General features: G+C 42.5%; 5 protein-coding genes across 6 annotated transcripts; 1 reads left to right on the forward strand and 4 right to left on the reverse strand.

Moving 5' to 3' along the window:
- Positions 1 to 159: 159 nt before the first annotated feature.
- On the reverse strand, positions 160 to 2,294 carry LOC6526713. 2 transcript variants are annotated; one of them, XM_015197789.2, is made up of 5 exons: positions 1,681 to 2,294; positions 722 to 1,629; positions 580 to 661; positions 408 to 524; positions 160 to 283 (listed from the first exon to the last, which is right to left on the reverse strand). In XM_015197789.2, exons 1-5 carry the CDS (start codon positions 2,002 to 2,004, stop codon positions 272 to 274), a joined length of 1,443 nt encoding a protein of 480 aa, XP_015053275.1. In that variant the 5' UTR covers positions 2,005 to 2,294; the 3' UTR covers positions 160 to 271. The 2 variants fall into 2 exon arrangements, with proteins under 2 accessions (XP_015053275.1, XP_002087816.1); XM_002087780.3 differs by having other exon boundaries at positions 378 to 524.
- Positions 2,295 to 2,425: 131 nt separating this feature from the next.
- Positions 2,426 to 3,210, reverse strand: LOC6526714 (putative oligosaccharyltransferase complex subunit CG9662). Its single transcript, XM_002087781.4, has 2 exons — positions 2,957 to 3,210; positions 2,426 to 2,894 (listed from the first exon to the last, which is right to left on the reverse strand). The coding sequence occupies exons 1-2, from the start codon at positions 3,093 to 3,095 to the stop codon at positions 2,584 to 2,586; spliced, it is 450 nt and encodes a 149-aa protein (XP_002087817.1). The 5' UTR covers positions 3,096 to 3,210; the 3' UTR covers positions 2,426 to 2,583.
- Positions 3,211 to 3,451: 241 nt separating this feature from the next.
- Positions 3,452 to 5,086, forward strand: LOC6526715 (serine/threonine-protein phosphatase 2A activator). The gene is made up of 4 exons (XM_002087782.3): positions 3,452 to 3,609; positions 3,665 to 4,288; positions 4,345 to 4,553; positions 4,647 to 5,086. The coding sequence occupies exons 1-4, from the start codon at positions 3,582 to 3,584 to the stop codon at positions 4,980 to 4,982; spliced, it is 1,197 nt and encodes a 398-aa protein (XP_002087818.1). The 5' UTR covers positions 3,452 to 3,581; the 3' UTR covers positions 4,983 to 5,086.
- A 9,140-nt stretch (positions 5,087 to 14,226) lies between these two features.
- Positions 14,227 to 14,676, reverse strand: LOC26534787. Its single transcript, XM_015199064.2, has 2 exons — positions 14,562 to 14,676; positions 14,227 to 14,492 (listed from the first exon to the last, which is right to left on the reverse strand). The coding sequence occupies exons 1-2, from the start codon at positions 14,626 to 14,628 to the stop codon at positions 14,323 to 14,325; spliced, it is 237 nt and encodes a 78-aa protein (XP_015054550.1). The 5' UTR covers positions 14,629 to 14,676; the 3' UTR covers positions 14,227 to 14,322.
- A 204-nt stretch (positions 14,677 to 14,880) lies between these two features.
- Positions 14,881 to 15,293, reverse strand: LOC26536442 (trypsin inhibitor). Its single transcript, XM_015199252.2, has 2 exons — positions 15,162 to 15,293; positions 14,881 to 15,099 (listed from the first exon to the last, which is right to left on the reverse strand). The coding sequence occupies exons 1-2, from the start codon at positions 15,226 to 15,228 to the stop codon at positions 14,930 to 14,932; spliced, it is 237 nt and encodes a 78-aa protein (XP_015054738.1). The 5' UTR covers positions 15,229 to 15,293; the 3' UTR covers positions 14,881 to 14,929.
- Between the last annotated feature and the right edge of the window lie 7,839 nt (positions 15,294 to 23,132).

Genomic DNA, 23,132 nt, shown 5'->3' on the forward strand with positions numbered 1-23,132 from the left:
CAAATACTGTCCGGTATGAAATAAATACCAACGTACATTTTGCATTTTGTGTAGTGTGGCCGTATAATATTTGATAACGTATATGTTTAAATACTGACAGGCCAACACTTTGGCGGTACTTTCAAACTTGGAAGCATTCTTTGGAAAATGGAGAAAGTGTATTTTTAAGCAACTTTATTTTAATAATATCACAAGCAGATTAGAATACACAACACTTGATTGGCTCACAACAAAGTTTGCTCCACCTGGCGGGAAAGGGACAACGCGAGGCCTATTGAAGGCGCTGCAAAGAGAAACGAATGCATTATTAGTAAAGTTACGAGTAAAACGCAAATGTAAATAAGTAAAGCTAATGAAAAAAAAACTCTTAATAATACTCAAGCTAGAAAACCGTTTGGTGTCAGTACAATGCTCGAATTGCCGCTCTTGAGGAGTCCACGAATCAGCGCCAAATCATCGGGCGTCAAGGACCAGCCGTTCAGTTGACCCACGGACTGCAGTTCCGGGCAACTGTCCATTAGTATCTGCAAATAGAGCAGATTAGCTAAGTATTCAATTGATTTAAGGCCAGCAATCTACCTCCACAGACTGCACTGTTAGCTCTGGCGCCAGAGTGAACCACACGTCCTCCAAAACCTTGAAGTCATGCTGCATAAAGATGCTGAAAATATATATATGATTGACTACTGCAGAAAGAAATGTGTGTGCCTTATATGATTACCTCATAATATCCTCATCAGTAAACTCCACCGTGTCCACGGCCAGTCTCTTCAGATCGGTGGAGTTGCAGAGGAAGGCCTTCAAGGAGCTGGTCAGAATGGCGCTGCTCAGGATCTCCAGACCCTCCAGTTGCTGGAACTTGGCGTGTCCGGCTCCGTAGGACAGACTGTCGATCATGTAGCAGTCGAGATCGATGAGCGAGGGACACAGGCGAGCCAGCTTGCCCAGCTCGAGGTTGCCCAGGCCCTTGATCATGGTGAGATGTCGCAGGTTTCTGCCAATCGGACGCTCCAGCAGGGGCAGTAACTCAGCCACAACAAATTTGTAGATCTTTAATTTGCGCAAATTGCGCGTGTGAAGAGCTCTCAGGCTGCCCGTCTTGGGCGAGTCCAAGTAGAGGGTTTCCAGCCTGGGACACGTCTGCATGATCACCTGCAAGGTGGCTTCATCCGTGCCCGTATCGTGGATGTACTTCAGGCGGCACTTGAAACGATCGTCGATATTGTCGTGGATAAACTTCAGAGAAGCGCCGACAAAGGAGTATGTGGAGAGCGTCTCCACCTGGGGACAGTGCTCCAGGATCAGGGCAATGTCCGAGTAGCAGATGTTCTCCTCGCCCGGCATTCCCACATCCACAACGGTCAGTGATTGTGAGCACACGCCCTTGGCCAACAGATCGATGCCGATCTCTGTGATGTCAGTCTCGCCGGAAATGTCCAGGATCTGCAGTCGGCTGCAGCACAGCCCGATCTCCTCCAGCAGCCGATCGTTGGCGATATAGGGCACATACAACTTGACCAGCTGCTTGCACTTCCTGACTATGTCGTACATGTAGTGCATGTGCTCCTCCTTTACCCAAATTCCCTTGATATTTAGCACCCTCAGTCCCGCTCCTTGGGCAGCAATCACCTGGAGAGTGGAGTTTCATTCAAACTGCCATCAATAGCTTTCTTTCATTACCTGCAGGATCTTCTCGTAGTAGCTGAAGGGAAACACCTCGGTCATCAGGAAAGTAACGCCGCAGTTGAGCAGCATCTGCAGGCAGGTGAACCGCATGTTGGCCTCCAGATAATCCGAGCTGAGGATCACCCTGAGCAAGTCCTGGTATATGTTTGGCGTGGCGCCCAACTGGTCCAGATACTCGTTCAGCTCCACCATCACGATGTTGGTGTCCAGCTGCACGTCCGGCGCATACTGCGCGTAGCTGATGGTGGACACCAAGAGATTGGCCAGCTCCGCCAAAGCGCTGTCGCTCAGCGATCGCACCGTGCACTTTTTAGACATGTCTCTGTTTTGGTTTTGACCCAGAAGTAAACAGAATACGACGCAGAAGCCGCTGGGTGGTGAGCGCAGGAGAGGATTTGTGTTGTGTTGCTCGTGGTTACATCACTTGGTAAGAGGCACAATGCTGGTTGTTTTCCTGCTTCCTTGGAGTATTGCTTACGTTCCTTGATAACTATTTGGCCAATATCAGCTTAGGGCCCACCTATACACATGCGTGTTCTTTTTAGTTATGGGTAAAAATAGATTCTAAAATTATATAGGCGACGGAAATGGTTTCTTCACGCTGCCGACGAACTAGCGTACTGAACGATCCAACAGCACGACGCAAACTGAGAGCCATGGGACGCCAAAATGTTTGGTTTCCTCGGTTCCACATTCTCAGTTCGGCGAACCGCGAGCCAAAAAATAGTACTTAACTTGATTAATTATTCAGATTTGTTGTACAAATGCATTGTTTATGCGACAGCATTGGAATAGTGACATTTTATAGTAAATGAACTGAATGCGGTTCGATTTATAGATATTCGACTGTAAGAGAATACTAAGAGGGCGTTGATCAAGCAGCTTTTAGTAGAGATTCTAGGGCTGCAGGTAGCTGGGCAGCTTCATGCGCATGAACAGCCAGGTGGTGAAGAAGGAGACCAGGATGAAAATGAATCCCATGGCGGTGAGCAGCAGGCGGTTGAGGTTCGTCTTTCCCGGCGCATGGGTTTGGTCCATGATGATGAATCCCAGACCGCCGACGGTGAACAGGAAGCTGCTGGCCAGACCCTCCATGATGTACTGCCCATTCACGCGGTAGGGCATAAAGGCCACTGGACGCGAGTGTCCGTGCTCGTCCACGGTGGCTCCCAGACTTGGCGGCTCCACAATCACATCGTAAATAATACCTGCGGAGAGAAAATGCACTCTTTTTAACTGTTTATTAGAAGAAAGCAAGTTTAAGACTCACCGCCTGTCACCAGAAAATAGGAAAACAAAATCACACTGAAAACGGCCATCGGTGAGGGCATTGGAATGCTAAACTTGCGGACCTTGATGTTCGGCGGCACCAGGATGTGGAAGGGCAGGTTGTACAGTGTCTCGAACATGATTAGCTAATAATTTAATTTGTATATATCTAAAGTTATTTGAGTTTGTAAAATTTTCGTGGCGGTGTCGCAGATTTTTGCCGGCGTAGGCGGAGTTTGTTGTCATCTATCGAATAGGGATGGGCACTAATGCAATAGTCCCTTTCTGTCGGTGTATTTCCACTGAACGGCATCTTCAGAAATCATGTCATTGTATTGTAATGTCTTTCATTTCGAACTGCCTAATGGAACTAAATGAATTATCAGCCTCAAAATATATGATTATCAACATATAAAATGAACCCAGAATCGATTAATTATACTAATTTTCTGCAGCTGCACAGTGTGAACCACTTTATGAATTGGCGGCGCATAGGAACGGTCATACTTAGTGATGTCACTATTGCGCTGCGTAGAAAATGAAGAAGATGCACCCAAAATAACAAACAAAACGTAACTCCTGATCAAAATAGCTTTAAATTGAAGTTAAATAACGATACTACCATAATGGCGAGTGCCGTTAATCAAGCAGCAGGTGAGCTAAATGAATTTCTAAAGATACGAAACATAATTAACCACTTACATTGCAGGCAAACTGCCGGCAATTGCAAAGAGGGTGCAAAATCTGGGCGACATGGCCATTTGGCAAAGATCCCGCGCCTTCCACGATTTGATTGGATATATTAATGGCACCAGTTCGGCCATTCAGGGCATTAAAACCACAGACGAGATGTTCGAGTCGGAAGTGCTTAAGAAGCTGCTGCGACTCTTCGATGCCCTGGAGAAGTTGGTGGAGCAACATCCACCGCTGGAGCAGCCTCAGCGGTTCGGGAACAAGGCCTACAGGGATTGGGCGCAGGAAATGCGGGAGCAGTTACCCGAACTCCTAGGACAGTTGCTGCCAGACGCCAAGAAGCGCTACCAAGTCGAACTGGAGCAGTATCTCATTGAGTCCTTTGGGAATGCCACCAGGATCGACTACGGAACCGGTCACGAGCTGTCCTTTCTCTTCTTCCTGTGCTCCCTGTTCAAAGCCGAGATTTTGCAGGAACAGGACATCGTAAGTGCTGCACTGAGACTCTTCAATCGGTACCTCGAGTTCGCCAGGCAGCTGCAGCGCACGTACAACATGGAACCCGCTGGAAGCCAAGGAGTCTGGTCCCTAGACGACTTCCAGTTCGTGCCCTTCATCTGGGGCAGCGCACAGCTGGCGGGTAAGCAATGGCATGGGATCTCTTTAAGGTTTCTTCTCTAAATCGCTCCCTTTCAGTTAAGAGCCCCTTTGATCCCTCAAAGTTCGTGGACGAGCAGATCATCACCGATTACAGGGATCAGTTCATGTTCATTAGTTGCATCGACTACATCTGCAAGGTCAAGACTGGACACTTTGGCGAGCACTCCAACCAGCTGTGGAGCATAACTGATGTGCCCTCATGGGCAAAGATCAACGCGGGTCTGGTTAAAATGTACCAAAAGGAGGTAAGAAGTAAACTTTAGTCAGTACTATGAATATGTTGTATGCTTAAATAGGAAACCAAGTTATACTTGCTAACTACCATGAGTTATCCACAGATCCTCTCAAAGTTTCCCGTGATCCAGCACGTCTACTTCGGAGAACTGATGGCATTCGAGCCCGTCTCCCCCGGCACAACTCTCTCCAACGCCCGACTAGGTCATGTGGCTCCGCCGCCCTCCAAACGCATCTGCATTGGGACTACAAATTTGGTGCCACCAGTTCCAGTTGCCGCAGCTCCTCCGCCGCCCGCCGAATCTCTCAGCAGCGATCTGAATGTGGGTGATTCGAGCAGTGAGAGCAGCGACAATAGCGTGGTACTGCGTCCAACAACATCGTCGGCTTCTCTGGTGACGGCCGCCGAAGGATCGGGTGATAAGCCCAGCAAGGAGTAGACTACAGAGTGGAGGAGAGTGGCGATGATCTAACCTGTGTTACAAAATTCTTATTAATAGCGTTGGCCAATGGTCCAGTAAAAACTGTTTACACACAAGTACAATTGCAATTTGTTTTCCTGCGTGTTAAAGTTTCATCTTTAAAATGGCTTCGTGGAGCACTTTCTCGGCAAATGGATTTCACATCATTTAATCCTAACTTTTCATCCCCAAATTACCAAAATAAAAATGTAAATCTTAAGCCGCTTTTAATGGCAACAAATGTTCTACCCCCATTTACACGAGAAAAAGTACAAAAGTGAAAAGCAAAGCAAAACCAAAGAAAAAAAATAAACAAAATCAATATGGCAAATGAGGCATGCAAATAGATGAACTTATAGTACATCAACTTTTGCGGAGAAAACAGCTTAAAACAGGACGAAATTTTAGCAAAAGGAGAAAAGCAGGAAAGCAGTAAAGTGGCAAAATGTAAAACCAGAAAAAACTTTTGCGGGGATTCCCCCTGAAAGCATAATCATTTATTTTCGACACATCATTTATCAAGCCGTGTGGCAGGCGCCAGCTTGCCACGCCCCCTCATTTCGTCACTTAAAAACTTCATCCGGCATAGTTTTTTTCCCCTGGTTTTTATTTTTTTACATTTTCTTCGTATATTTAGAGAAACACCGTGTGGTAGGCAGCGCATGCATTAAAACTTTGCCGACGCATTTTGATTGAGGACTTTCGAAAAACATGAAAATGTGTGTGCTTTTCTCCATTGTTTCGGCACAAAATGTAGCAACGAGCCAACCAACTTCGGTCGTGTTCATCAATTTGACCCTGCCCACGCCCACCCGCCCACATTCCTGTTTTCAAAAATCAGTGCGTTCTGGGTTCAGTTTCAGTATCGGTTCGGTGTCGGTTTTGTGTTTTTGCAAATTGAATGAAATTTGCGGGCGAGCTGTTGGCAGGCGTTCGAACAAGCTCCAAAACATGATTGAAGGGCGGCGATGTGGATAGCTATGATGTCTGTGATGGAGTGGGCGTGTGGCTGCGAGGACCTTTCAACTTGACCAACTGGCAAATGTGGCCGGCAGCGGGATTGACAATGCTCCCGACCGAGATTTCGGTGCTTCTGACCTTTGACAGCAGCATTTACATGGAAGATTCTGTGAATTCCGTGATTAATTAGCTAGTATGTAGTGTGGAAGTCATTTTCCAGCAAATAGTGTGTAGAACTAAATCTGCTATTTAATTAAATCAATTCTTTGTTCAGGTGATATCCTCCTGTGTCGCCAATATCCTTATGCTTCTTTCCTCAGTTTAATTTGCTCAACTTGCCCCAACTAATTACGTAAAAGACCATGCCCATCTCGACTTCTTACAAGGAATTTGCGAAAGTTCGAGCTTTGCTCTCGGAAGTCGAGAGGCGAAGCAATAGATGGAAAACGAAGCCTCACAGGAGCAAAAGGAGTCGGCAAAGTGGCTCTCAAACTGCAGCCAACAATGCAGAGCAGGCACAAAGTTGTCGCAAAAACTTGGAGCCGCTCGCAAGGAAACTAAAAACGCTGATGGAGCAACTTTGACGTGTGCCGGGTGAAAATTAGTTATTGTCTATAGGATTATTGTGGTCGAAGGCACTGGGAAATATCTACATTTATTCATATATTTGAGCTAAGTAAGAAACTTAAGATAATATAGAATACTATATTTTATTCTGATATTATTTGTTTAATCACATTTAAGCATTTTGAAATAGGTTAGTAAATTAGTTGAACCCTTTTTTCAAGTGTCCTTGGGGGTGGCAAGAAATTGTTTGTTGCAGCACCTCATCGAGGTAAACTTAGTTCTTGATCAACTTTCGTGTTTTCTTGGCCAAAAGTCGACCGGCTGGGGCGGAGTTCAACTTGGCAACTTTGTGTGCGACATTGACCAGAGTCCAGCCAACTTTCCGGGTTTTCCATCACGTCCGGCAGTCCCAAGATTTACCCACTCCCAAATTAACTTGGGTGAAAATATGCGAGTGGCTTTTAGGGCTCTCTGTTTCTGGCTCTTCGGGTTGCACAATGTTTTCCCTCTGTTTTTGCGACTCCATTCACCAGTTGTGTGTTTAACCAGATGACGCCACAAAACACCCAGGCAGCCCCACCCAGCATCCTTTATTCCTGACAAGGACTGGTTCCTGAACACAGGCACACAGGCCCAAATAATGAATACCAACAAGTTTTGGTTGCTACCCCAGCTTTTTGGGGTTGCTTGTTTTTGCAAGAGGCTTGGAAGGGCATAAAAAACGTATACCATTAAATACGCTTCGTAATAATAGCGTGTTGGATTATATTAAACCCTATTTTTTAGAACCATTTAGAAGGAGAATTTTTTTATGATATATCCCTCATATTTTCTAGTTCATCATACCCTTGCTGACTGTGGATACCCCTTCTTTTAAAACGGATAACCAAAGAGTTAAACGTCCCTGAGCCAAACGCATTGTTGGTGCAGAAGTGACCAGCAGGAGATGGGATTGGGATCAGGAGTTAGGGCTCTGCTGTGTGGCCCTTGTGCAGGAGGACAATCGGCAGGAAAATGGAAAAACAGGGTTGGCAGCATACAATATGCCTCTTTCAGTTTCTCATCGAAGGAAAGCAACATAAGGCGATTGGAAATAGATCTCCGAGTTATGTTCATACTGCTGCTCGGATTTCATTAGCAATGAAACTACTAATTTCGAATTGGGTTCATTTGTATAATTTCAAATAGTAAGACATTAAAGGAAAAGGATATTACATATTATTTAATGTTTTTCACTTCTTAAAAATAATGTTTTTCACTTTTTAAAGATTTTTTAGAGAAATAGGGAGCAGTCGTTTTCATAAATGAACTGGAGGTCGAGCAAGGATTGAGTAGCTTAAAGCGACTGGAATTGGCAGCTCAGGCACTTTAACAATTATTCCGGCTCTTTCCCCATTTTTAGCCACTTGAGAGCCATCCTTAATACTCTTGGAATTACATAGATTAGCGCTAATTTCCGACTACCAACTGCGGCTCCCTGGCTGCCTGGTTGCCTCGTTGCCTTAACCCCTGGATACCCCGCTGTTCGCTTAACCCGCCGCATCATCAAAGGTTACAAATCACTGCCAGCTTCGCCCCAACTTAAAATATTAGCCCAAATGGTTTGAGGAAAACTTCGTCATGCAAACATGACTTGGCAGCCTTCAGGCATTAGGTTCAGGGAGTTGGTGGGTTGCTGGGCGCCATCGCTGTGGGAAATTCAGGAGCGGCGGATGCGAACGCATCTGAAATGTGTGCTGCAAACTGCAGCTTCTTCTTCCACCTTGGGGCTTTTCATTTGGGATGCTGCTCCTTTACTGAGGCAGCCTTTCTATTTGGGGAATCGTCAGTTGCTCTGGAATGCATCCAGAGTGGAGTTGAGTTTCCCAATTTGAAATCAGTTCGAATGTTTAAAATATATGCTTGCATAAATATTTTCACTCTATTTTGTGTGGCTGTTCCTAGTTCCTATAAATATGTTGCCTCTCCTTAAATGATATTTTCAAACACACATCCGCTTAACCTTTTCAGTATACCCATTGCTTCAGGAGATTACATCCCATTGATGTGTGTTTTGGCCGCTGGCCAAAATGGGGTGGGGATATGCTGCTAAGTCCTGCCTCCTTGGTCCTTCGTTTTATTCCCATCCGAATGGTGGGCCATAAAAAGTGCGCGTGTGCGTAGTTTTTGCTTTTGTTCCACCTCCATAGTGTTTGTTTTTAATAACTTTTGCAATTTGTTTATGTGCTTTACGTGCGTGTCCTGAGGGCCTCGTCCCAAGGACCTGGTCAGGTGCCTTCCCTATTAATTAGGCCACAAAGTGTCCTGAAACGAGCCGAACAATGTAGGCAAAGGTTATTCGACGTGGCAACACTTGTGGGCAAGAGCAATTAAAGTGGGCGCAGTCATCTTACCTTTTAATTTATTATTTATGGAGTTCACGCATTTGCTTAAATGAAATCCACCCAAAAAGATTCAATTTTTGTCAAATATTCTCGATTTAAGGCCACATTTTCCACCATTTTTGGCAGCAGCGAACTCTAAAAATTCAAAAACCACTGCAGTCCCTTGAGCGGATCTGAATGTGTTGACATTTTTATGTGTGCATCTGCTTTCTTACGTTTTTTTTTTTTTTTTGCCCTGTTTTGGCATAGTTTTGTTTTCGAACTTTTTCGGATGCCTGACAGAAGCCCACAGCGAAATATGCTGAGTCCCAGAGCGGCATTCAAATGCACAATTGTTGTCGCCTCGACGGCGTTTGAACTTCCTTTCTTCGTCCTGGCTCCCCATTTTTCTGATCCTTTCTCTTGCCTCAACAACTTGAGTGTGTGTGTAGTCCTTGTTTTCAGCGATGTTGTGGGTGTGCATTGCTATACTGAGGAAAATGCTCTTCTTGTCCAAAAATAAATGGATATTAGCTTAAGCTTAACCTTGGGAATGTGGTTCGTTGCAGTAAAATATCTTATATTTTTTATTTTTTATTAGAAGTTTCACACTCAAATACACAACAAAGTTGAGTAAATTGAGGCGCTGCGCACACGGCGTATACGTGATATTTGTGACCAGCTTTTATCCGAGTGCATGCTAAACATCCGGTTGCCTTTGGTTCCGCAGTGGGTGCTCCTTACCCTACACTTTCTCCCCTTTCTTCCCACTTCCCCAACCTTCTCCCCTTTCCCCCCTTTCCATCGCTGTTGAGCTGCTTGATGCTGCTGCAGTCGCCGCTTTTTGGGCGTGCGGCTGTCGCTCAACTTCCGCTCGAATAGAGTGAAAAATAGCATTTTAGTGGGCACAATTCGCCAGGGGCCAACCTGCTCGTGCTTCCGTCCGCTTTCCCCGCCCACTTTCCTTTTTCAGATTGACAACACACACATACACACCGGAAGTGGAAGTGCCTGTGAAGAAAGAGGGAAGAGCTACGGCAGCCATCTTGATCCGAACTGTCAGTTAAAGCCGTTAAAGGCTCGCCAGCCATCTTGTTGTAACCAAATTAAATAGTACAATTTACCATATGTCTGCGTGTGTGTGTGAGTTTGGTAATTGCAAAAGTTGGCAGCGAAGTTACTCAGTTATAAAGGGAATTCATATGAACAAACACAGAGCTCTCATACACTGGGGGAAAAGTGGGCAATACAATTTGAAATGCATATGACTAACAACAGTCGTTTGTAAAGTACATACATACTTGATTTCATATATCCTTAAAGTTTCTTACTGTATTTAACAAAATTTCTCACTGTGTGTGCTGCTGCATTTGTGTGTTATTTTTTATGCGTCGACTGTGCAAAGAAAAGTGCAGAAATTGCAAACGACTTAAATAAGCAAACAGCAGTGAAAGGCTGACACACTCACACACATGCAAATACACGGTGCTTGAATACTGGATCATTTACGACCTCTCTTCGTAAAAAAAAAAACACATTTTTCGCGCTTTGCTACTTAAATAAACTACTTTTTACTACTGACTGGATTTTACTGCCTTACGTTTTTACATACACTTTTACGTGTGGGCATAAATTGTTTGCATTGTTGTTCTACTTATTTTTTGGATGGTTACTATAAAGTTGAGTACTACTTTTGGGTGGCAACACTGTTTTCTGCATCCCAGATGTGCACAACTCTGCCCGTAAGCTATCTAAAAGTAAGCTTAGTCATCACATCAACTAAATTCCCTCTTTAAATTAGTTTATAAAAACGATAAAAACTATTTCCCCACGTAAACTTTATTGGCATTCTTTAAACGAAAAAAGTCGCATTTTTCAAATATTCCGCTGGTTTTGCAGGTAAAAAGAAAAATGACACGAGTAACCACATTTCCGCTCTCAACTTTATTGGCGATTTTTACGAAATAGTTCGCTTCGCAGAGCAACAAATCAAAGTGCACTTGCATGCATTTTTCATTGTTTTTGCGATGGGGACAAGTTTAAAGTTTAAACTGTCCCCTCGATGGCCATCTAATCAGTCAAAGAGTTGGCCAACTTCGGTCCACTGCATCCACATCCGCACAGTCGCCGCCTGCAATTGTAACTTTGTGCCCGGAGTTTTCTCCGATTGCGTAACTTTACGGCTCTGTTGGAAAAACCAAACAACTGGCGGCTTTCCAAGCCGACCTCCAAGTGCGTTTGACAGTCGGTCGAGGCTGTAAAGGACGAACCAGGCCAACCATTTTCGGACAGGCAAAAAAGGACTTCACTCGCTGGAGGTCAAACCTTTTGGAGCCGTGGCTGTGATAAGAAGCACATCTGCATGACTTTCAGCAGGCGGCTTTAAAGAGCGGATATTTAAGTAATGTAAGGATCATGTCCCACAAGTCGTATACTTGATATTATAAAACTTTTAATATAAATTTGCTGGTGCAGACAGTTCAAAGGTTGCATAAATATACTTACCACACTTTCGCACTGGCAAATGCTGCTGCCCAATTGTAATCCCATTACAACCAGTGCTCTTGGCTTAGTAAACCGATTATGGGAGTCGTAATTAAGCTGACCACACTGCCATTGGTGCGCCTAGCCAAAAGCAGGAAAAGCGCTATAGCGACACTTGCGGATTGGCGGGAAAAGTGCGAGAAAAGCGGGAAAATTAGTGGCGATAGAAAGCTTTTACTGTTGCCCAGCGCACTTAATTGGAATGCACTTGAAGTGCTCCTGCACTCGCCAGCGAATTGGCAGCTGGCTGATGTTGTTTTCCCAGCTTTCCCAGTTTTCCCCGCAGGGCCAATTACTAAAGATCGGAATTACAACAAGTCAGCAACTCCGGCGTAGTGGATGAAGTTGGGGAAAAACCACTTGCCATAATCCTTTTCAATCAACTGTGGGGAATCACGGGGCGAAGAAGGCGAGTGAGTGCTGCAAGTCGAATAGAATTCGATTTGATTTCGTATTTATATTCAATTTATTCTAGATATTTGCTGCTCTATGCAGCATTTTCCACTCCGATATGCTTTCCTTTTGGCTCGGCTTGCCTTGCGCTTTTTTGGCCTTTGCCAAAGGGGAGCTGAAATCAAGTGAAACTTGTGCATTTTTATTTTTTTTTGTTTTGGGCCAAATTGAATCGAATTCGATTGGGGAACTGCAGAGGTTTTTAGATGGACTTTTCCCAAGCTTAATGCGAATGCTGTAGCGTTGATGTAATGTAACAAACACAAATAGCCGCATTCTGATCCCATAATTTATGGCTCTAGTCAGCCGTCGGGCGTTTTAAAAATCGCTTAGCGTTTTGGCACAAATGAAACATCAAAGATTTACGAGCCATGATTAAGCCATTTTGCGGCGCGCCTTAGCAAAAAGGGCCAAAAACAAAGGGCCGTAAGCGTGGCTTTCGCCGAAAGGAGGCCTCAGCTCAGCCTCGTCCTTACGAAAAGGAGTGCAAGTGTTTCCTCGCCAAGTGTTGAGCTGAAAGCGAAATTCCCCTTTTTATTTATCGAATGTGTCGTGCAGTGGGGGAAAATCGCGGAGGGCGCATTATTTTTCTTCTGTTTTCCTTACTGAAAACGCTTCGCCTGCCAGCAAGCTGTGAGTAATTGTTCGCCTTAATTGCGGCCTGCAAAATGTCTTTGCCATTTTTATACCCCTTACTCGTAGAGTTAAAGGGTATACTAGATTCGTTGTAAAGTATGTTACAAACAGAATATACATATTCTAGATCAGGATCAATAGACGAGTCGATCTGGCCATGTCCGTTCGTCTGTCTTTCCGTCTGTATGTCAATTTTTAATTTTGTTTGTCAATTTCTGTAAGTAGGCTAAGAGGAATGTTGAATGCTTGCTGAGTAACGGGTATCCAATAGTCGGGGAACTCCACTACAGCGATCTCTCTTGTTTTTTATAGTGTTTAAAACTTAAAGCAATCTGTAAACTTCAAGTGCTTGATAAATACTGTAGCATAACTTTGGGCAATTTTAAAGACTTTTCTCACCACCTAAGCTATTTCTTCATTTGCGATTTTAGTTACTTTGGGGCTTCCAGCACTGACCACTCGACTTAGCTGGACCTTGGGAGTCCTGCAAGTCCTGTAAGTCCTCTCATTGCTCCCACACGGGAAAGGACTTATTTTGTAATTACCACGAGCTTTGTGAGTTCGCTTCCTCGCCAAGGGCCATTACTCATGGCACTCTTTAATTATGCTGGCCACAGATTTGGTTGGCTCAATCCAGAGGAAGTTGCTCCGCGTTGCGTGGATATGTGGCTTCCTGGGTGTGAGAACCCAATTAAGATGCGCTTATTTCAGGGAAACACCAAAGTCGATCCCACAGCTGATAACGTGCAATTTGTGAGGGCATCTCTGGGGGATTCCCCTGCCCTTTGGTTTTGCATTTGTTGTTTATTTGCGGCGCCAATCCTTTGGAGGCTTATAGTTTTGTAATTGTTTCGGGACGGACCTCGTCCTTTTTCTTGTTGTTTTATTTTCGTACTGATTTCGATGGCTTTATCCCTGCTCGGCACTGCTTTAAATTGCTTGAGGGCTTGTACCGATTTTTATTTCGCTGGTTTTTGTTTTTCCCGTGTTGTTTGCCTTGTGCGCAATTTGCATTTGGGGAAATGGCGGGAAATTGTGCGCGTTTCCAGGCGTGTGAATAATGTGTGAGCTTACCGAGCTTCTTGCCCCCAAATCCGGATGCTGCCACTCGGGTGCCGTTCCAAAATGATTTGTAGGCATTTCAATCTAATTAATGTTGTTGATGCCACCATTTCGAACGGGTGCACAAGAAAAAATCTTTGCAGCAGTGTCTATAAATTCCATTATTTGTAAAGTCAAGATACAATTCATCAAAAGCGTACTTTAAATTTCAATAATATGTAAAAATATATATATAAATTAAGTATTATTTAGGAATATATTTTAATATAATTACCTAGCACAACTGGATAACGCGAATTGCACTTTGGCACCCCGTTGCTAATTGTCTACCAAGTTTTATTTCACCCTGTTTCGTCCTTCATCCTTCGTATCGTCCTGCTGCCATTTCTTCCACTCCTCAACTTTGTTCTTTTGCAGCCATTACGCGCACTTGTCGTCGGGGTTGTCATTATGCTTTCATGGCTTTAGTTTTGCCCTGGGCATAAGTTTTCTAAAAAACGAAATATGAATACAAAAATCGCGAAAACGGGTGTAGGGAGCGGTGGGCGGAAAGCCAACAGACTTGCTGGCAAATAGGAAAAGTTTTGGAAACTCTTTAAATCTCTTTTCGCTGATTGTAGGAAAACAATAACAGGGAGTCACTTTAAAACTTTAATCGGTGACAGAACAAACCAGCTCGCTGTGACTTATTGGCATTCTTTATACTGTTTTTATTTTATTTCATTGCCATAATACTACTCTTTGCATTTATCCTCGCATTCCTTGATGCTCTCAAAGGATGTTCCATCGGTGTCGCATGCAATAAAGCGCTTTGAAGTACACATGTTTTCCCAACGTGAATAGCCAATTCGAGTTATCAAAGTGTTGCAAGCACCTTGGCCAAACAGCTCAAAAGCACAGCTGGCTAAAAATGCAGTTATTTCAGATAACAAGATGTTAATATTAAACTTGAAATACTTTTTTGTATACTCACGATCTTTTAAAGCTGCAACACAGCCAAGTATGGATACAATTAGGTAAAACCTTACAAAACTATCCATTTAGGAAGTGTTTCTTAACGAAAATGTTTTCATCTAAATGAAAAACTTTTTTTGTATTGTGTCTGTATTACCTTAAAATCTGGAACTAATTGGATTATGAGTGGTATTAGCTCTATGACTTTAACCCTTGCAAACTATTTATAAAAATGAATTTAGTAACAGTGCTTAATCGAATTATAGAAACTTTTCGAAAGAAACTATACCTCAAGTACACATTATTATTTATTTTTGTAAAAATTACATAAACGATTGTTCATTCTTGAAAGACTCCTTTATTTTAGGACTTTAAGTCATAGTGTTATTATTCCTTGCATTTCGCTTCACATTCCTTGATGCTTTTGAAGAAAGTTCCTTCGGCCGAACATCCACCAATGTGCACAGTCTTGCATTTGTTTTCACTGGGTATGTAAACTATTTTCGTGATTAACATTTTGCATAGACCTACACCTCGATATTTTACACCACAAACAGCTAAATAACAATAAGGTAATAGCAGTTAATTGATTTATTATGGATAAATATGAAATACTCACGGTTCTTCAAAGCTGAAACACAACCAAGTAATGCAAAAATTAAGCAAACAATTGAGGAAAGTTTCATTTTAATTTTGTATTTGCAGCAGGAGTAACACTTGCACCTTTCAGCCGACTTGAAATGACTAAAAGTTAGCAATGGAAAACAATTTAACGTTAATGCAAATTAAATATATAATAATAATAAAGTAATATAAAAAAGCTATATAAATATAAAGTAATTATACCATCATTTCATCCAGTTCAACGCTTTTTGTTTTCGGGCTCGTTCATCTTGCACCGAAAACAAAACACTTGTTCAAATTTTTCTTGGAGAGTTCATATGTTCTATATATATATTTTTAAAACTTCCCTAGCATGAGCATAGCTCAGTCTGCTTCACATTAATGAAACAACTTTCTCAAATACGAGTATCCACCCACTTCTTTAAATTTAATCTCCCACTTTGTTTACCCTATTGATTGGGAATCCTTCGCAATTCCATATGGATTCAATATGGATTGTCTCTACGACAGAAATCGAACATTTGATACGAAATTTCAATAAACAGATGATAACAACACTTAACCCTCGGCAGCCCCCACCTGCAAACCTCATTTAACCGTTGACAACCAGGTGATTGTCTTTTTCGAGTCCCCGGGCATTATTGCGAAAAGCTTTGTGCAAATTTTCTCATATTTCCTTGCTAAGCTCTCCTCAAGGACAACTCAGGACGAGGGCAAATGGCATAAAGCAAATATAAATATGCTAAAGGGGGAAGAATTTGTGAAGAAAATGTATTCTTATATTTTTTTGCCATTTGCCCCGGTAATTGTTATTTGATACACACAAAGAGCGAAAAGTTGTATTATTTCGCTTTTGGCACATTTGCCAAACCAAACAAACTGCAAGAGAGAAAACTTAAAACGGAAAACGATACATTTGAACGAGTGTTTTCAATTAAAGCCAAGACGGGGCCATAAGCGAAATTCAATTAAAAACTTTAAAAGCCTCCCAACAATTTCCAACTGCAATTAGATGAAGGAAAACACACATACAGAGAGTTCTGATTGCATTCAAAACTAGATACTCTTGCAATATATACGGATACATGAACGCAGCTGAGATACAAAAACTTCGCTTTGGCAAACTTTTAGCTATTATGTAACAAAACTGCAATCCATACGCCCCTCTCGCCATTTTCTCAACCATCTGGCTTACATTTAAAAACAGGAATTACATTTCTTCACTGATACAGGAGATTTCAGAAGTCCGAATGTGCATACAGTTTTAATGTCTAAGAACTAATAACATAATTATTTAATTTCAAACCTTGGTTGGTAGCAGCATATCCTTTTTGTTGATATGCCATCCTTGGGACTTCTAGTGACTTCATTTAATTAGGAACTTTACATAAACAAGCGGCGCACTCTAACTTTGGATGAGAAGATGAAATATCTTTTGTTTATGATGATAAAGATGCATAAAGTTATCAAAGTTGTTGAGCTAGAAAGAAAAACTTGTGAGACAAATACAATGGTGTTTTCTGAAAGAAAAATAAACCCAGAACTACGCCATCAACTTCAGTTTTCGAACAGCTAAGCTCTTTTATTAATTAATTTACAATTATGTTTAAGTTGAATGGGATTTGGCCATTTAAAGGCTAAAAGATAAACTTTCATTAAAACATCATTAGTAAAAGATAACTTTCAACAATTTGAAACAAAATTTAATTCGATAAATTCGTTAGTTTCTATAGTCTCATAAACTGTAATCGACACATTGGAGGATTTATACCACTTTTTTTTATGGGGCTGACAGCTGTTGCCACTTTATCATAGATACAAATTTCCGAATTTTTAATGGCGATTTGAAAGCTTCGAAGTGAAATATAACATTATATGGCAGCCTCGAATTTCCACTCGTGAATGTTTTAAAGTCCAGAAAGCGGATATTGGTTGGAAAATGGTGTGTTATTTATACCATTGTTCGATTTGTTTGCCTTTCAACTCTTCATTTGGCCATTTGTTATACATATGTATATATGCCAGATCGGATTTATGTTGCCGCTGTCAAGGGTTTCATTATTATTTGTTTCCCGGGACCGTTTCATTCGCAACTTTGCGGCATTTGGCATTTGCATTTTTATGGCAACACTTTCAGGGGCCGCAATTATTTCCCCATCTCGAGTCCTGCGAACCGACAATTTTATTGCCCCTGCATCCGCTGCCTCGTGCGAGGACCTTTATCTCCTTTTTTTTTCCGGGGTGCCGCTGCCGTTTGGTTCAAGTCATCGAGGCATCGACAGTCATTTGGCAGATATATTGCAGTCACAACATCGCATATAACACATCAATATCCGGCACGGCCACGCCCACACACACACAGCCACACACATTGCGCCCCCAGCCGACGATTTGCACATAAACAGGAGCAATAAGCGAGCGAAGGACGCAGGACGCAGGACGAAAGCAAATTGAAAACGACAAAACCCAACTGAAATGCGGCCCAAGTTGTGGGTAAATGTAGGTTTGTGATGCTCTGCGGAAATCGAGGAGAATGTTGTACATAATTTCTAACATATTCGGAGCTAAATGTGCCAACAGCTAAACATACTTACGAAAATTACTATTATTATTTTATTGAAAATGCCCTAGGGCACTGGTAAAGATTTATATTCATTGTATTGCAAAGACACGAAATTTTAATAATAATGTGTTTCAGACATTTGAAATGCCTGCAATACCCTTTTACTTCGGTTTCTCCCTAGCAAAAGTTCGGTGCGAGTGTAACGAATATTTGTTGTACCGTATATGCGCTTTTCCATGTGACGGAAGTTGTTGTTTCCCTCGCACTCACTGAAGAACTCAAGTTGTCCCCCTGAAAATTTTCCCTTCATTTTGGAGCTGTTTTTTTTTGCGCATTTTATTACTTTTTGCTCCGTTGTGGCGAAGTGTTGTACGGCCTGCACAAGATCTTAATTTCGATATTGATGTCAAATTGTCGCGCGGTTTAATTAAAAATATCCACAGAGTGCAGCAAAAGTGAAACAGAAACAAGGGAAAGCCGGTGCAGTTTCCCAATTGTTGTGGCCTTTCTTTTCGCTTACTTTTTATTTTTGCGCATTTCTGCATTGTGTTGTTTTTTTTTGGCCCACAATTGCCGAGTGGCTCGATTTGGGGACCAACACGTTGTCAACTGGTCCATAGTTCCATTGTGGCTCTAGGCCTCAAAAAGTTGGCGCTTGTCGTGCAGGATTAAACTTGAATTTCATAAAAGTATGTAAAAGATAAAATCACTATCAAGGCGTTGTGTTTGAAAAGCAGCATGCATTCCGTTTTAAATAAACAATAATTAATGTATTTAAGAGGACATGTGATTTCAATCGTTTGATTTACGTACGTTGGTTGACCGCAAAATTCTTTCACAGCAATTCGCTCAGCAGATGTCTGAGCCACATGTAACTTTCATAAATAAATGCACATGGAAGTTTCCAATTTCATCAATGCCATTTGAGTTGATCACCGCAGCACTCCAGCAATCGGTGATTTTTTCACTCATGATTTCCGCAACCGAAAGTCCAGCGTACATTATTGATTATAATTTAAAATTTATTTTGCCTGCATGCCATGACGACTACGACGACGATGATGATGATGATGATGATGATGGGAATGTTGCCAATTGTTTTTGCCTGCTTTCCTTTTGGGAACTCCACTTTCCATTCTCTCTGTCAGTTTCAACGCCGATTCGCTTTGATGGGCACTGAATGATGCAGGACTTCAATTGTGGATGCCATCAAATATTTATGAATTAAATGGAAAATCATCAAACGGATAAGCCCATCGGTGCGGTGGCGGCTGTGATGGCATATCCTTTTCTGATTGTTGCCATCACAACGCTAAAGTGGGATAATTGCAATGAAAAGTGTTACCGGAGTAACGATGTCCTGAAATAGAAGTAAAATCGCTCGATATGCGATAGGTGTGTATATAATTGAATTATTTTTAGTTTAGCAATGTAAAACTTATCTGAAAGCTTGGCCAATATAATTAAGCGAGCGAAAATTGAAATACGCAACTGGCAGTCAACGCAGTATTATCCAAAATAGTACCGCCAAAAATATTCACACAAACTGCACAAACTTGGCGCAAACTTTGTAAGTAGCCCAGGAAGAAAAGGACTTTGCGAGCAGCAGGATGCTGAAGTAACTTCCTTTTCGACTTGTCGGTGCGCCTTAGTTGGTTTTACTGGTAATTGCAGTTTGCAGGGGGGGGAGCCATTGCGAAAATTGCCCCAAAAATGTGGCGGCAAGAAAATGAGTTCGCTGAGGGGAACTGGCGGACGGACTTATAGCCTCCGACCTCGGAAAACTCAACTCAAGTTTATGTTGCTACTTCGCGAGGGAATTAAGTTTCTTGGACTATCTTTTAGTGGCGGTGTGGCAAGTGGCAAGCTGAAGTTCATGTACCAGAAATCACTTGTAGTAAGCTGAAATCGCTACCTTTATTCGCCGTTCTAAATGTTTTGACAGGGAACTCGCCATATTTCACATTTCCAATCCCTTTCCGCCAATTGATTCGATTCCATATTCCATATTCCTGGCTCGTAAAACGTTTGGCCAAAACAACACAAAGCTGGGCAAGTGTTTGGATTGTGTCTCTCACAAAAGTTTTGAGCTGTAAATAATATATATAACCATTTGGCACACTAACAGTATGTGAAATGGAAATCGTGCCAAGCGGTTTCAAAATCTGATCCTATATGTATGTGTATGTGTGTATTTTTCCCACATTTTTCCCTGCAGTCGCTTCAACCAAAACGCAGCGTACGTGGACCAGAAAACGGAAAAAACAATTTCCTCGCTCGGAACTGGCTTTAGTTGACCCAATAATGCCACAACAAAATAGAATCCCTTTGCCAATCTATGCAGCAATAGTTGTTCCTGTCCTTTTGTACTTTTCCGCATCCTTTCGCTTTTTGGCTGCAAACCTTCGAGAATGTTGCAATTGCGAGTTGCCGTTGAGAGCATGTGGCATGGGTCATTAAAATCATATGCTGCTCTGGTCAAAAACTGGCGATTTGCTGGCAATCTGATAAAGTTGACTAGCAGCCAGCAGCCATGAAAGAAATGGAAACACTCACGCATACTCCTGGCCCGAAAGGAAATCCTAAAGGCTTTTGGTCTAGACTGGCTGGCAAATACCGTGGGAAATTTAAAACACAACTTACAGGTAACTAATTGAATGAAACATGTAACAAAAATATGCAACAATTTATTCGGAACTTGAAAGACTGATTACTTAATCCAAAAGTATGGGATAAGAACTTAAGTTATTTCAGCCGCATTTCTGTTAATTATAGTATGTACTATTTAATAGATGGGAGCAAGCTGCCCAATCGACCCGACTGGTTGTGAATCCGCCTAAGGTAGCGTTTATTGTAATAGATGGGCTGTGTTAGAAAGTTTCCAATATCTGTTCAGCACATACAGCCGAGGGCAAGTAAGTGGAGACCGGCATAATGTCTGTGCCCCATTTTCTGGAGGCCCACTTGCCCTTTTTGCACCATTTGCTGGGCGGCGGGTGGTGAACTTGCTACCCTGTGGCGTGCATTGAGTTTCATGACGTCATTAGCGTTAATGGCTGTCCGTGTGCATTATGCACCAGTTTAAATATGCGCTCCGAATTCACTTTTTGTTTAATGAAAAGTTACACGAGCTGCAAATGAGCAGCGACTTGCATTGCAAATAATGAGCCACAAAGTGTTTGCCATTAAATTTGCGGTCCCGTGATGGTAATGAGGTGATGTGGGTGGCTTCAAGTTTGGCTTTAGCTGCGGCCTTTCATCGACTAGTTGAAAGGATTTGGTCCGTTGTCATGGCGGCTTTTGTTTCACGTTGCTAAGCAAGTCAAGATAAGGGATTAGATTGCTCGTCGCTTTCTGTAAGGCTCTCAATTTCCACGCTCGCTCTTATCGGCGCCAAACTTCTGGATTTCGTTTAGTCATTAATGAGGCGATGACACGTATGTGGTTTGTAAATTTGTGAGCGGGGATATATCCATGACGTTGCCATGACAGTGGGATATCTTCATGAATTTAAGGTGAGCCACAGCTGCCTGAAAAGCTTGTGGAAATAGGTGGAGGGTAAATGGGTATTTGATGAATTGAATGCATGAGAGATTTTCTATTTACAGCATGAGATTACGAACAATTAGCCAGGATACTTATTGTTTGGGCTTGTTATTCTCATTACTCAAAGGGGTATACAATATTTTATATATATGTATAGACCGAATGACTACCTTAATCTCGTTTTGATTGCTCAGCAGATCATCAAATTATTATCTCCTTACTAAAATCTAGCTGCATAAAACCATAGAAATAAAAACGCAAGTACGATTTTTATAACTTTTCCATTGGCATTAAACACCTCGCTGTGTGGACATCGCGTTGCTCACTTCTTGCTGATCTTCCCCTGGTCGTTTATAACCCTTTCAGGCTTAACACGTTTTCCCCGCTAGATGTTGCAGCTGAAAATGGGTGCAATACCCCTCTTTTAAGACCCTTTATGGATGGCCCACTTGTGTTCCGCACAAAAAACCAACTTGCAAGAGCTTAGTCAGCGCTTACACGCAAAACTCACACATCAGCCAGTCATGGCATAGCGCATATCTATATGTATTCTATATATTCTCCTTGCATATGTATGTATGTACATATTATCCTTATATATGTAAGTATGTATATGTTCTGCTTGTGTATGCAAAAAATGCTTTTTTGTTGTCTGAATTCAACGAGACATGCAAAATGCCAGCGAAACAGGAGCAGCAACTAGTTGGACTGCAGCTTTAGTTTTAAATTATTTTGCGCAATTTTATTTCGTTTCGTACATTGGGTACATACCACTCCCCCCCCCAAAAAAGGTGTTAATCAAATGGCCAGCATGTCCTGCATGATAAATGTCCAGACGGAAAAACACATTGTGAGCTGGGAGTGGCCAAAGCCCTGCGGCTTTTCCCTTCTGCGTGAAGTTTTCCCTGGGGCTGAGTAATTTTCCAAATTCATATCGCGTTACGCATGTAATGTTAACTTGATATTTGTAAATTGTAGCTTAAACGGATATATATTCTTTTTGGCAGAATTGGAAGGTTTTTGCTAGCATTAGTTACATTTGCAGCTAGTTAAATTTAAATTGAAAGTCTGGTGCTGTTGCCTGAGTTTCCACTGCTCATCGGCAATTGAGCTAGTTGCACAAATGGCACTCGAATTCCCGCCATATTAAAAGTTGCGGATTGGCCTTGTTCTGCGGTTAAGCCCGAAAGCTCGAGCTGTATGCCACATGCCCCAAAAAGTATGCCACGTTGTTGCCGTTGCAAGTCTTGCTTTTTTTCGCCTTTTTGCTGCCTGCATTTTATGGCTCTGCTGCACTATTCGTATGTGTGTGTGTGCGAGCGAGACGCAGGATGTGTGCGAAGGAGAGCGCAATACAGTAATTGTTACATGCATTCGAGTTGACTTGCTGCGGTCTATCTGCAGCACCCCCCTCCGCTTCCCTCGCCACATATGCATTGGCAATTTAATGCCACGACAATGCCGTATTATTAGTTATCCTTGCCGCACGGCCCCCCGCCCCTCCGGCCCACGACCACTGCCACGCCCCCTGTGAAACCGAGCTGTGCATAATAAATTAACCGCATGGCCGGTTCGAGTTTTGCTCATTAAAGCGCATTTGTATTTAGTTGTGCATAAAACATTAAGCGAAAATGAGCCAACGTGACCAGAACCCAACTCATGTCCTTTCCCAACTGCCCATGTGTGCGTGTGGTGTATGTTGGTGTGTGTCTGTGTGTATGGCTCTAGGTGTGCGTGCGTATGCGTAATTACACTGGCTGCTCACTCGAAGCGAATTCCGAATTCCATTCAATTCACATTTAAAGGGCCAAGCGAGAAGATCGCCATCGAACGTGGAGATTGACCCGCTCCTGGGAA

The sequence above is a fragment of the Drosophila yakuba genome, chromosome 2L (assembly GCF_016746365.2).
Source record: "Drosophila yakuba strain Tai18E2 chromosome 2L, Prin_Dyak_Tai18E2_2.1, whole genome shotgun sequence".
Taxonomy (NCBI): Eukaryota; Metazoa; Arthropoda; class Insecta; order Diptera; family Drosophilidae; genus Drosophila; species Drosophila yakuba.

Coding starts and splice junctions, on each gene's coding strand:
- LOC6526715 (XM_002087782.3), top strand. CDS start 3,582: ATGGCGAGTGCCGTTAATCAAGCAGCAG. Junction 3,610..3,664: donor TGCCGTTAATCAAGCAGCAG/GTGAGCTAAATG, acceptor CTTACATTGCAG/GCAAACTGCCGGCAATTGCA. Junction 4,289..4,344: donor GGGCAGCGCACAGCTGGCGG/GTAAGCAATGGC, acceptor GCTCCCTTTCAG/TTAAGAGCCCCTTTGATCCC.
- LOC6526713 (XM_002087780.3), bottom strand. CDS start 2,004: ATGTCTAAAAAGTGCACGGTGCGATCGCTGAGCGACAGCGCTTTGGCG. Junction 662..721: donor ACTGATGAGGATATTATGAG/GTAATCATATAA, acceptor ATATATTTTCAG/CATCTTTATGCAGCATGACT. Junction 525..579: donor TAACAGTGCAGTCTGTGGAG/GTAGATTGCTGG, acceptor CTCTATTTGCAG/ATACTAATGGACAGTTGCCC.
- LOC26536442 (XM_015199252.2), bottom strand. CDS start 15,228: ATGAAACTTTCCTCAATTGTTTGCTTAATTTTTGCATTACTTGGTTGT. Junction 15,100..15,161: donor TGTTTCAGCTTTGAAGAACC/GTGAGTATTTCA, acceptor ATTGTTATTTAG/CTGTTTGTGGTGTAAAATAT.
- LOC26534787 (XM_015199064.2), bottom strand. CDS start 14,628: ATGGATAGTTTTGTAAGGTTTTACCTAATTGTATCCATACTTGGCTGT. Junction 14,493..14,561: donor TGTTGCAGCTTTAAAAGATC/GTGAGTATACAA, acceptor CTGCATTTTTAG/CCAGCTGTGCTTTTGAGCTG.
- LOC6526714 (XM_002087781.4), bottom strand. CDS start 3,095: ATGTTCGAGACACTGTACAACCTGCCCTTCCACATCCTGGTGCCGCCG. Junction 2,895..2,956: donor CTATTTTCTGGTGACAGGCG/GTGAGTCTTAAA, acceptor TTCTCTCCGCAG/GTATTATTTACGATGTGATT.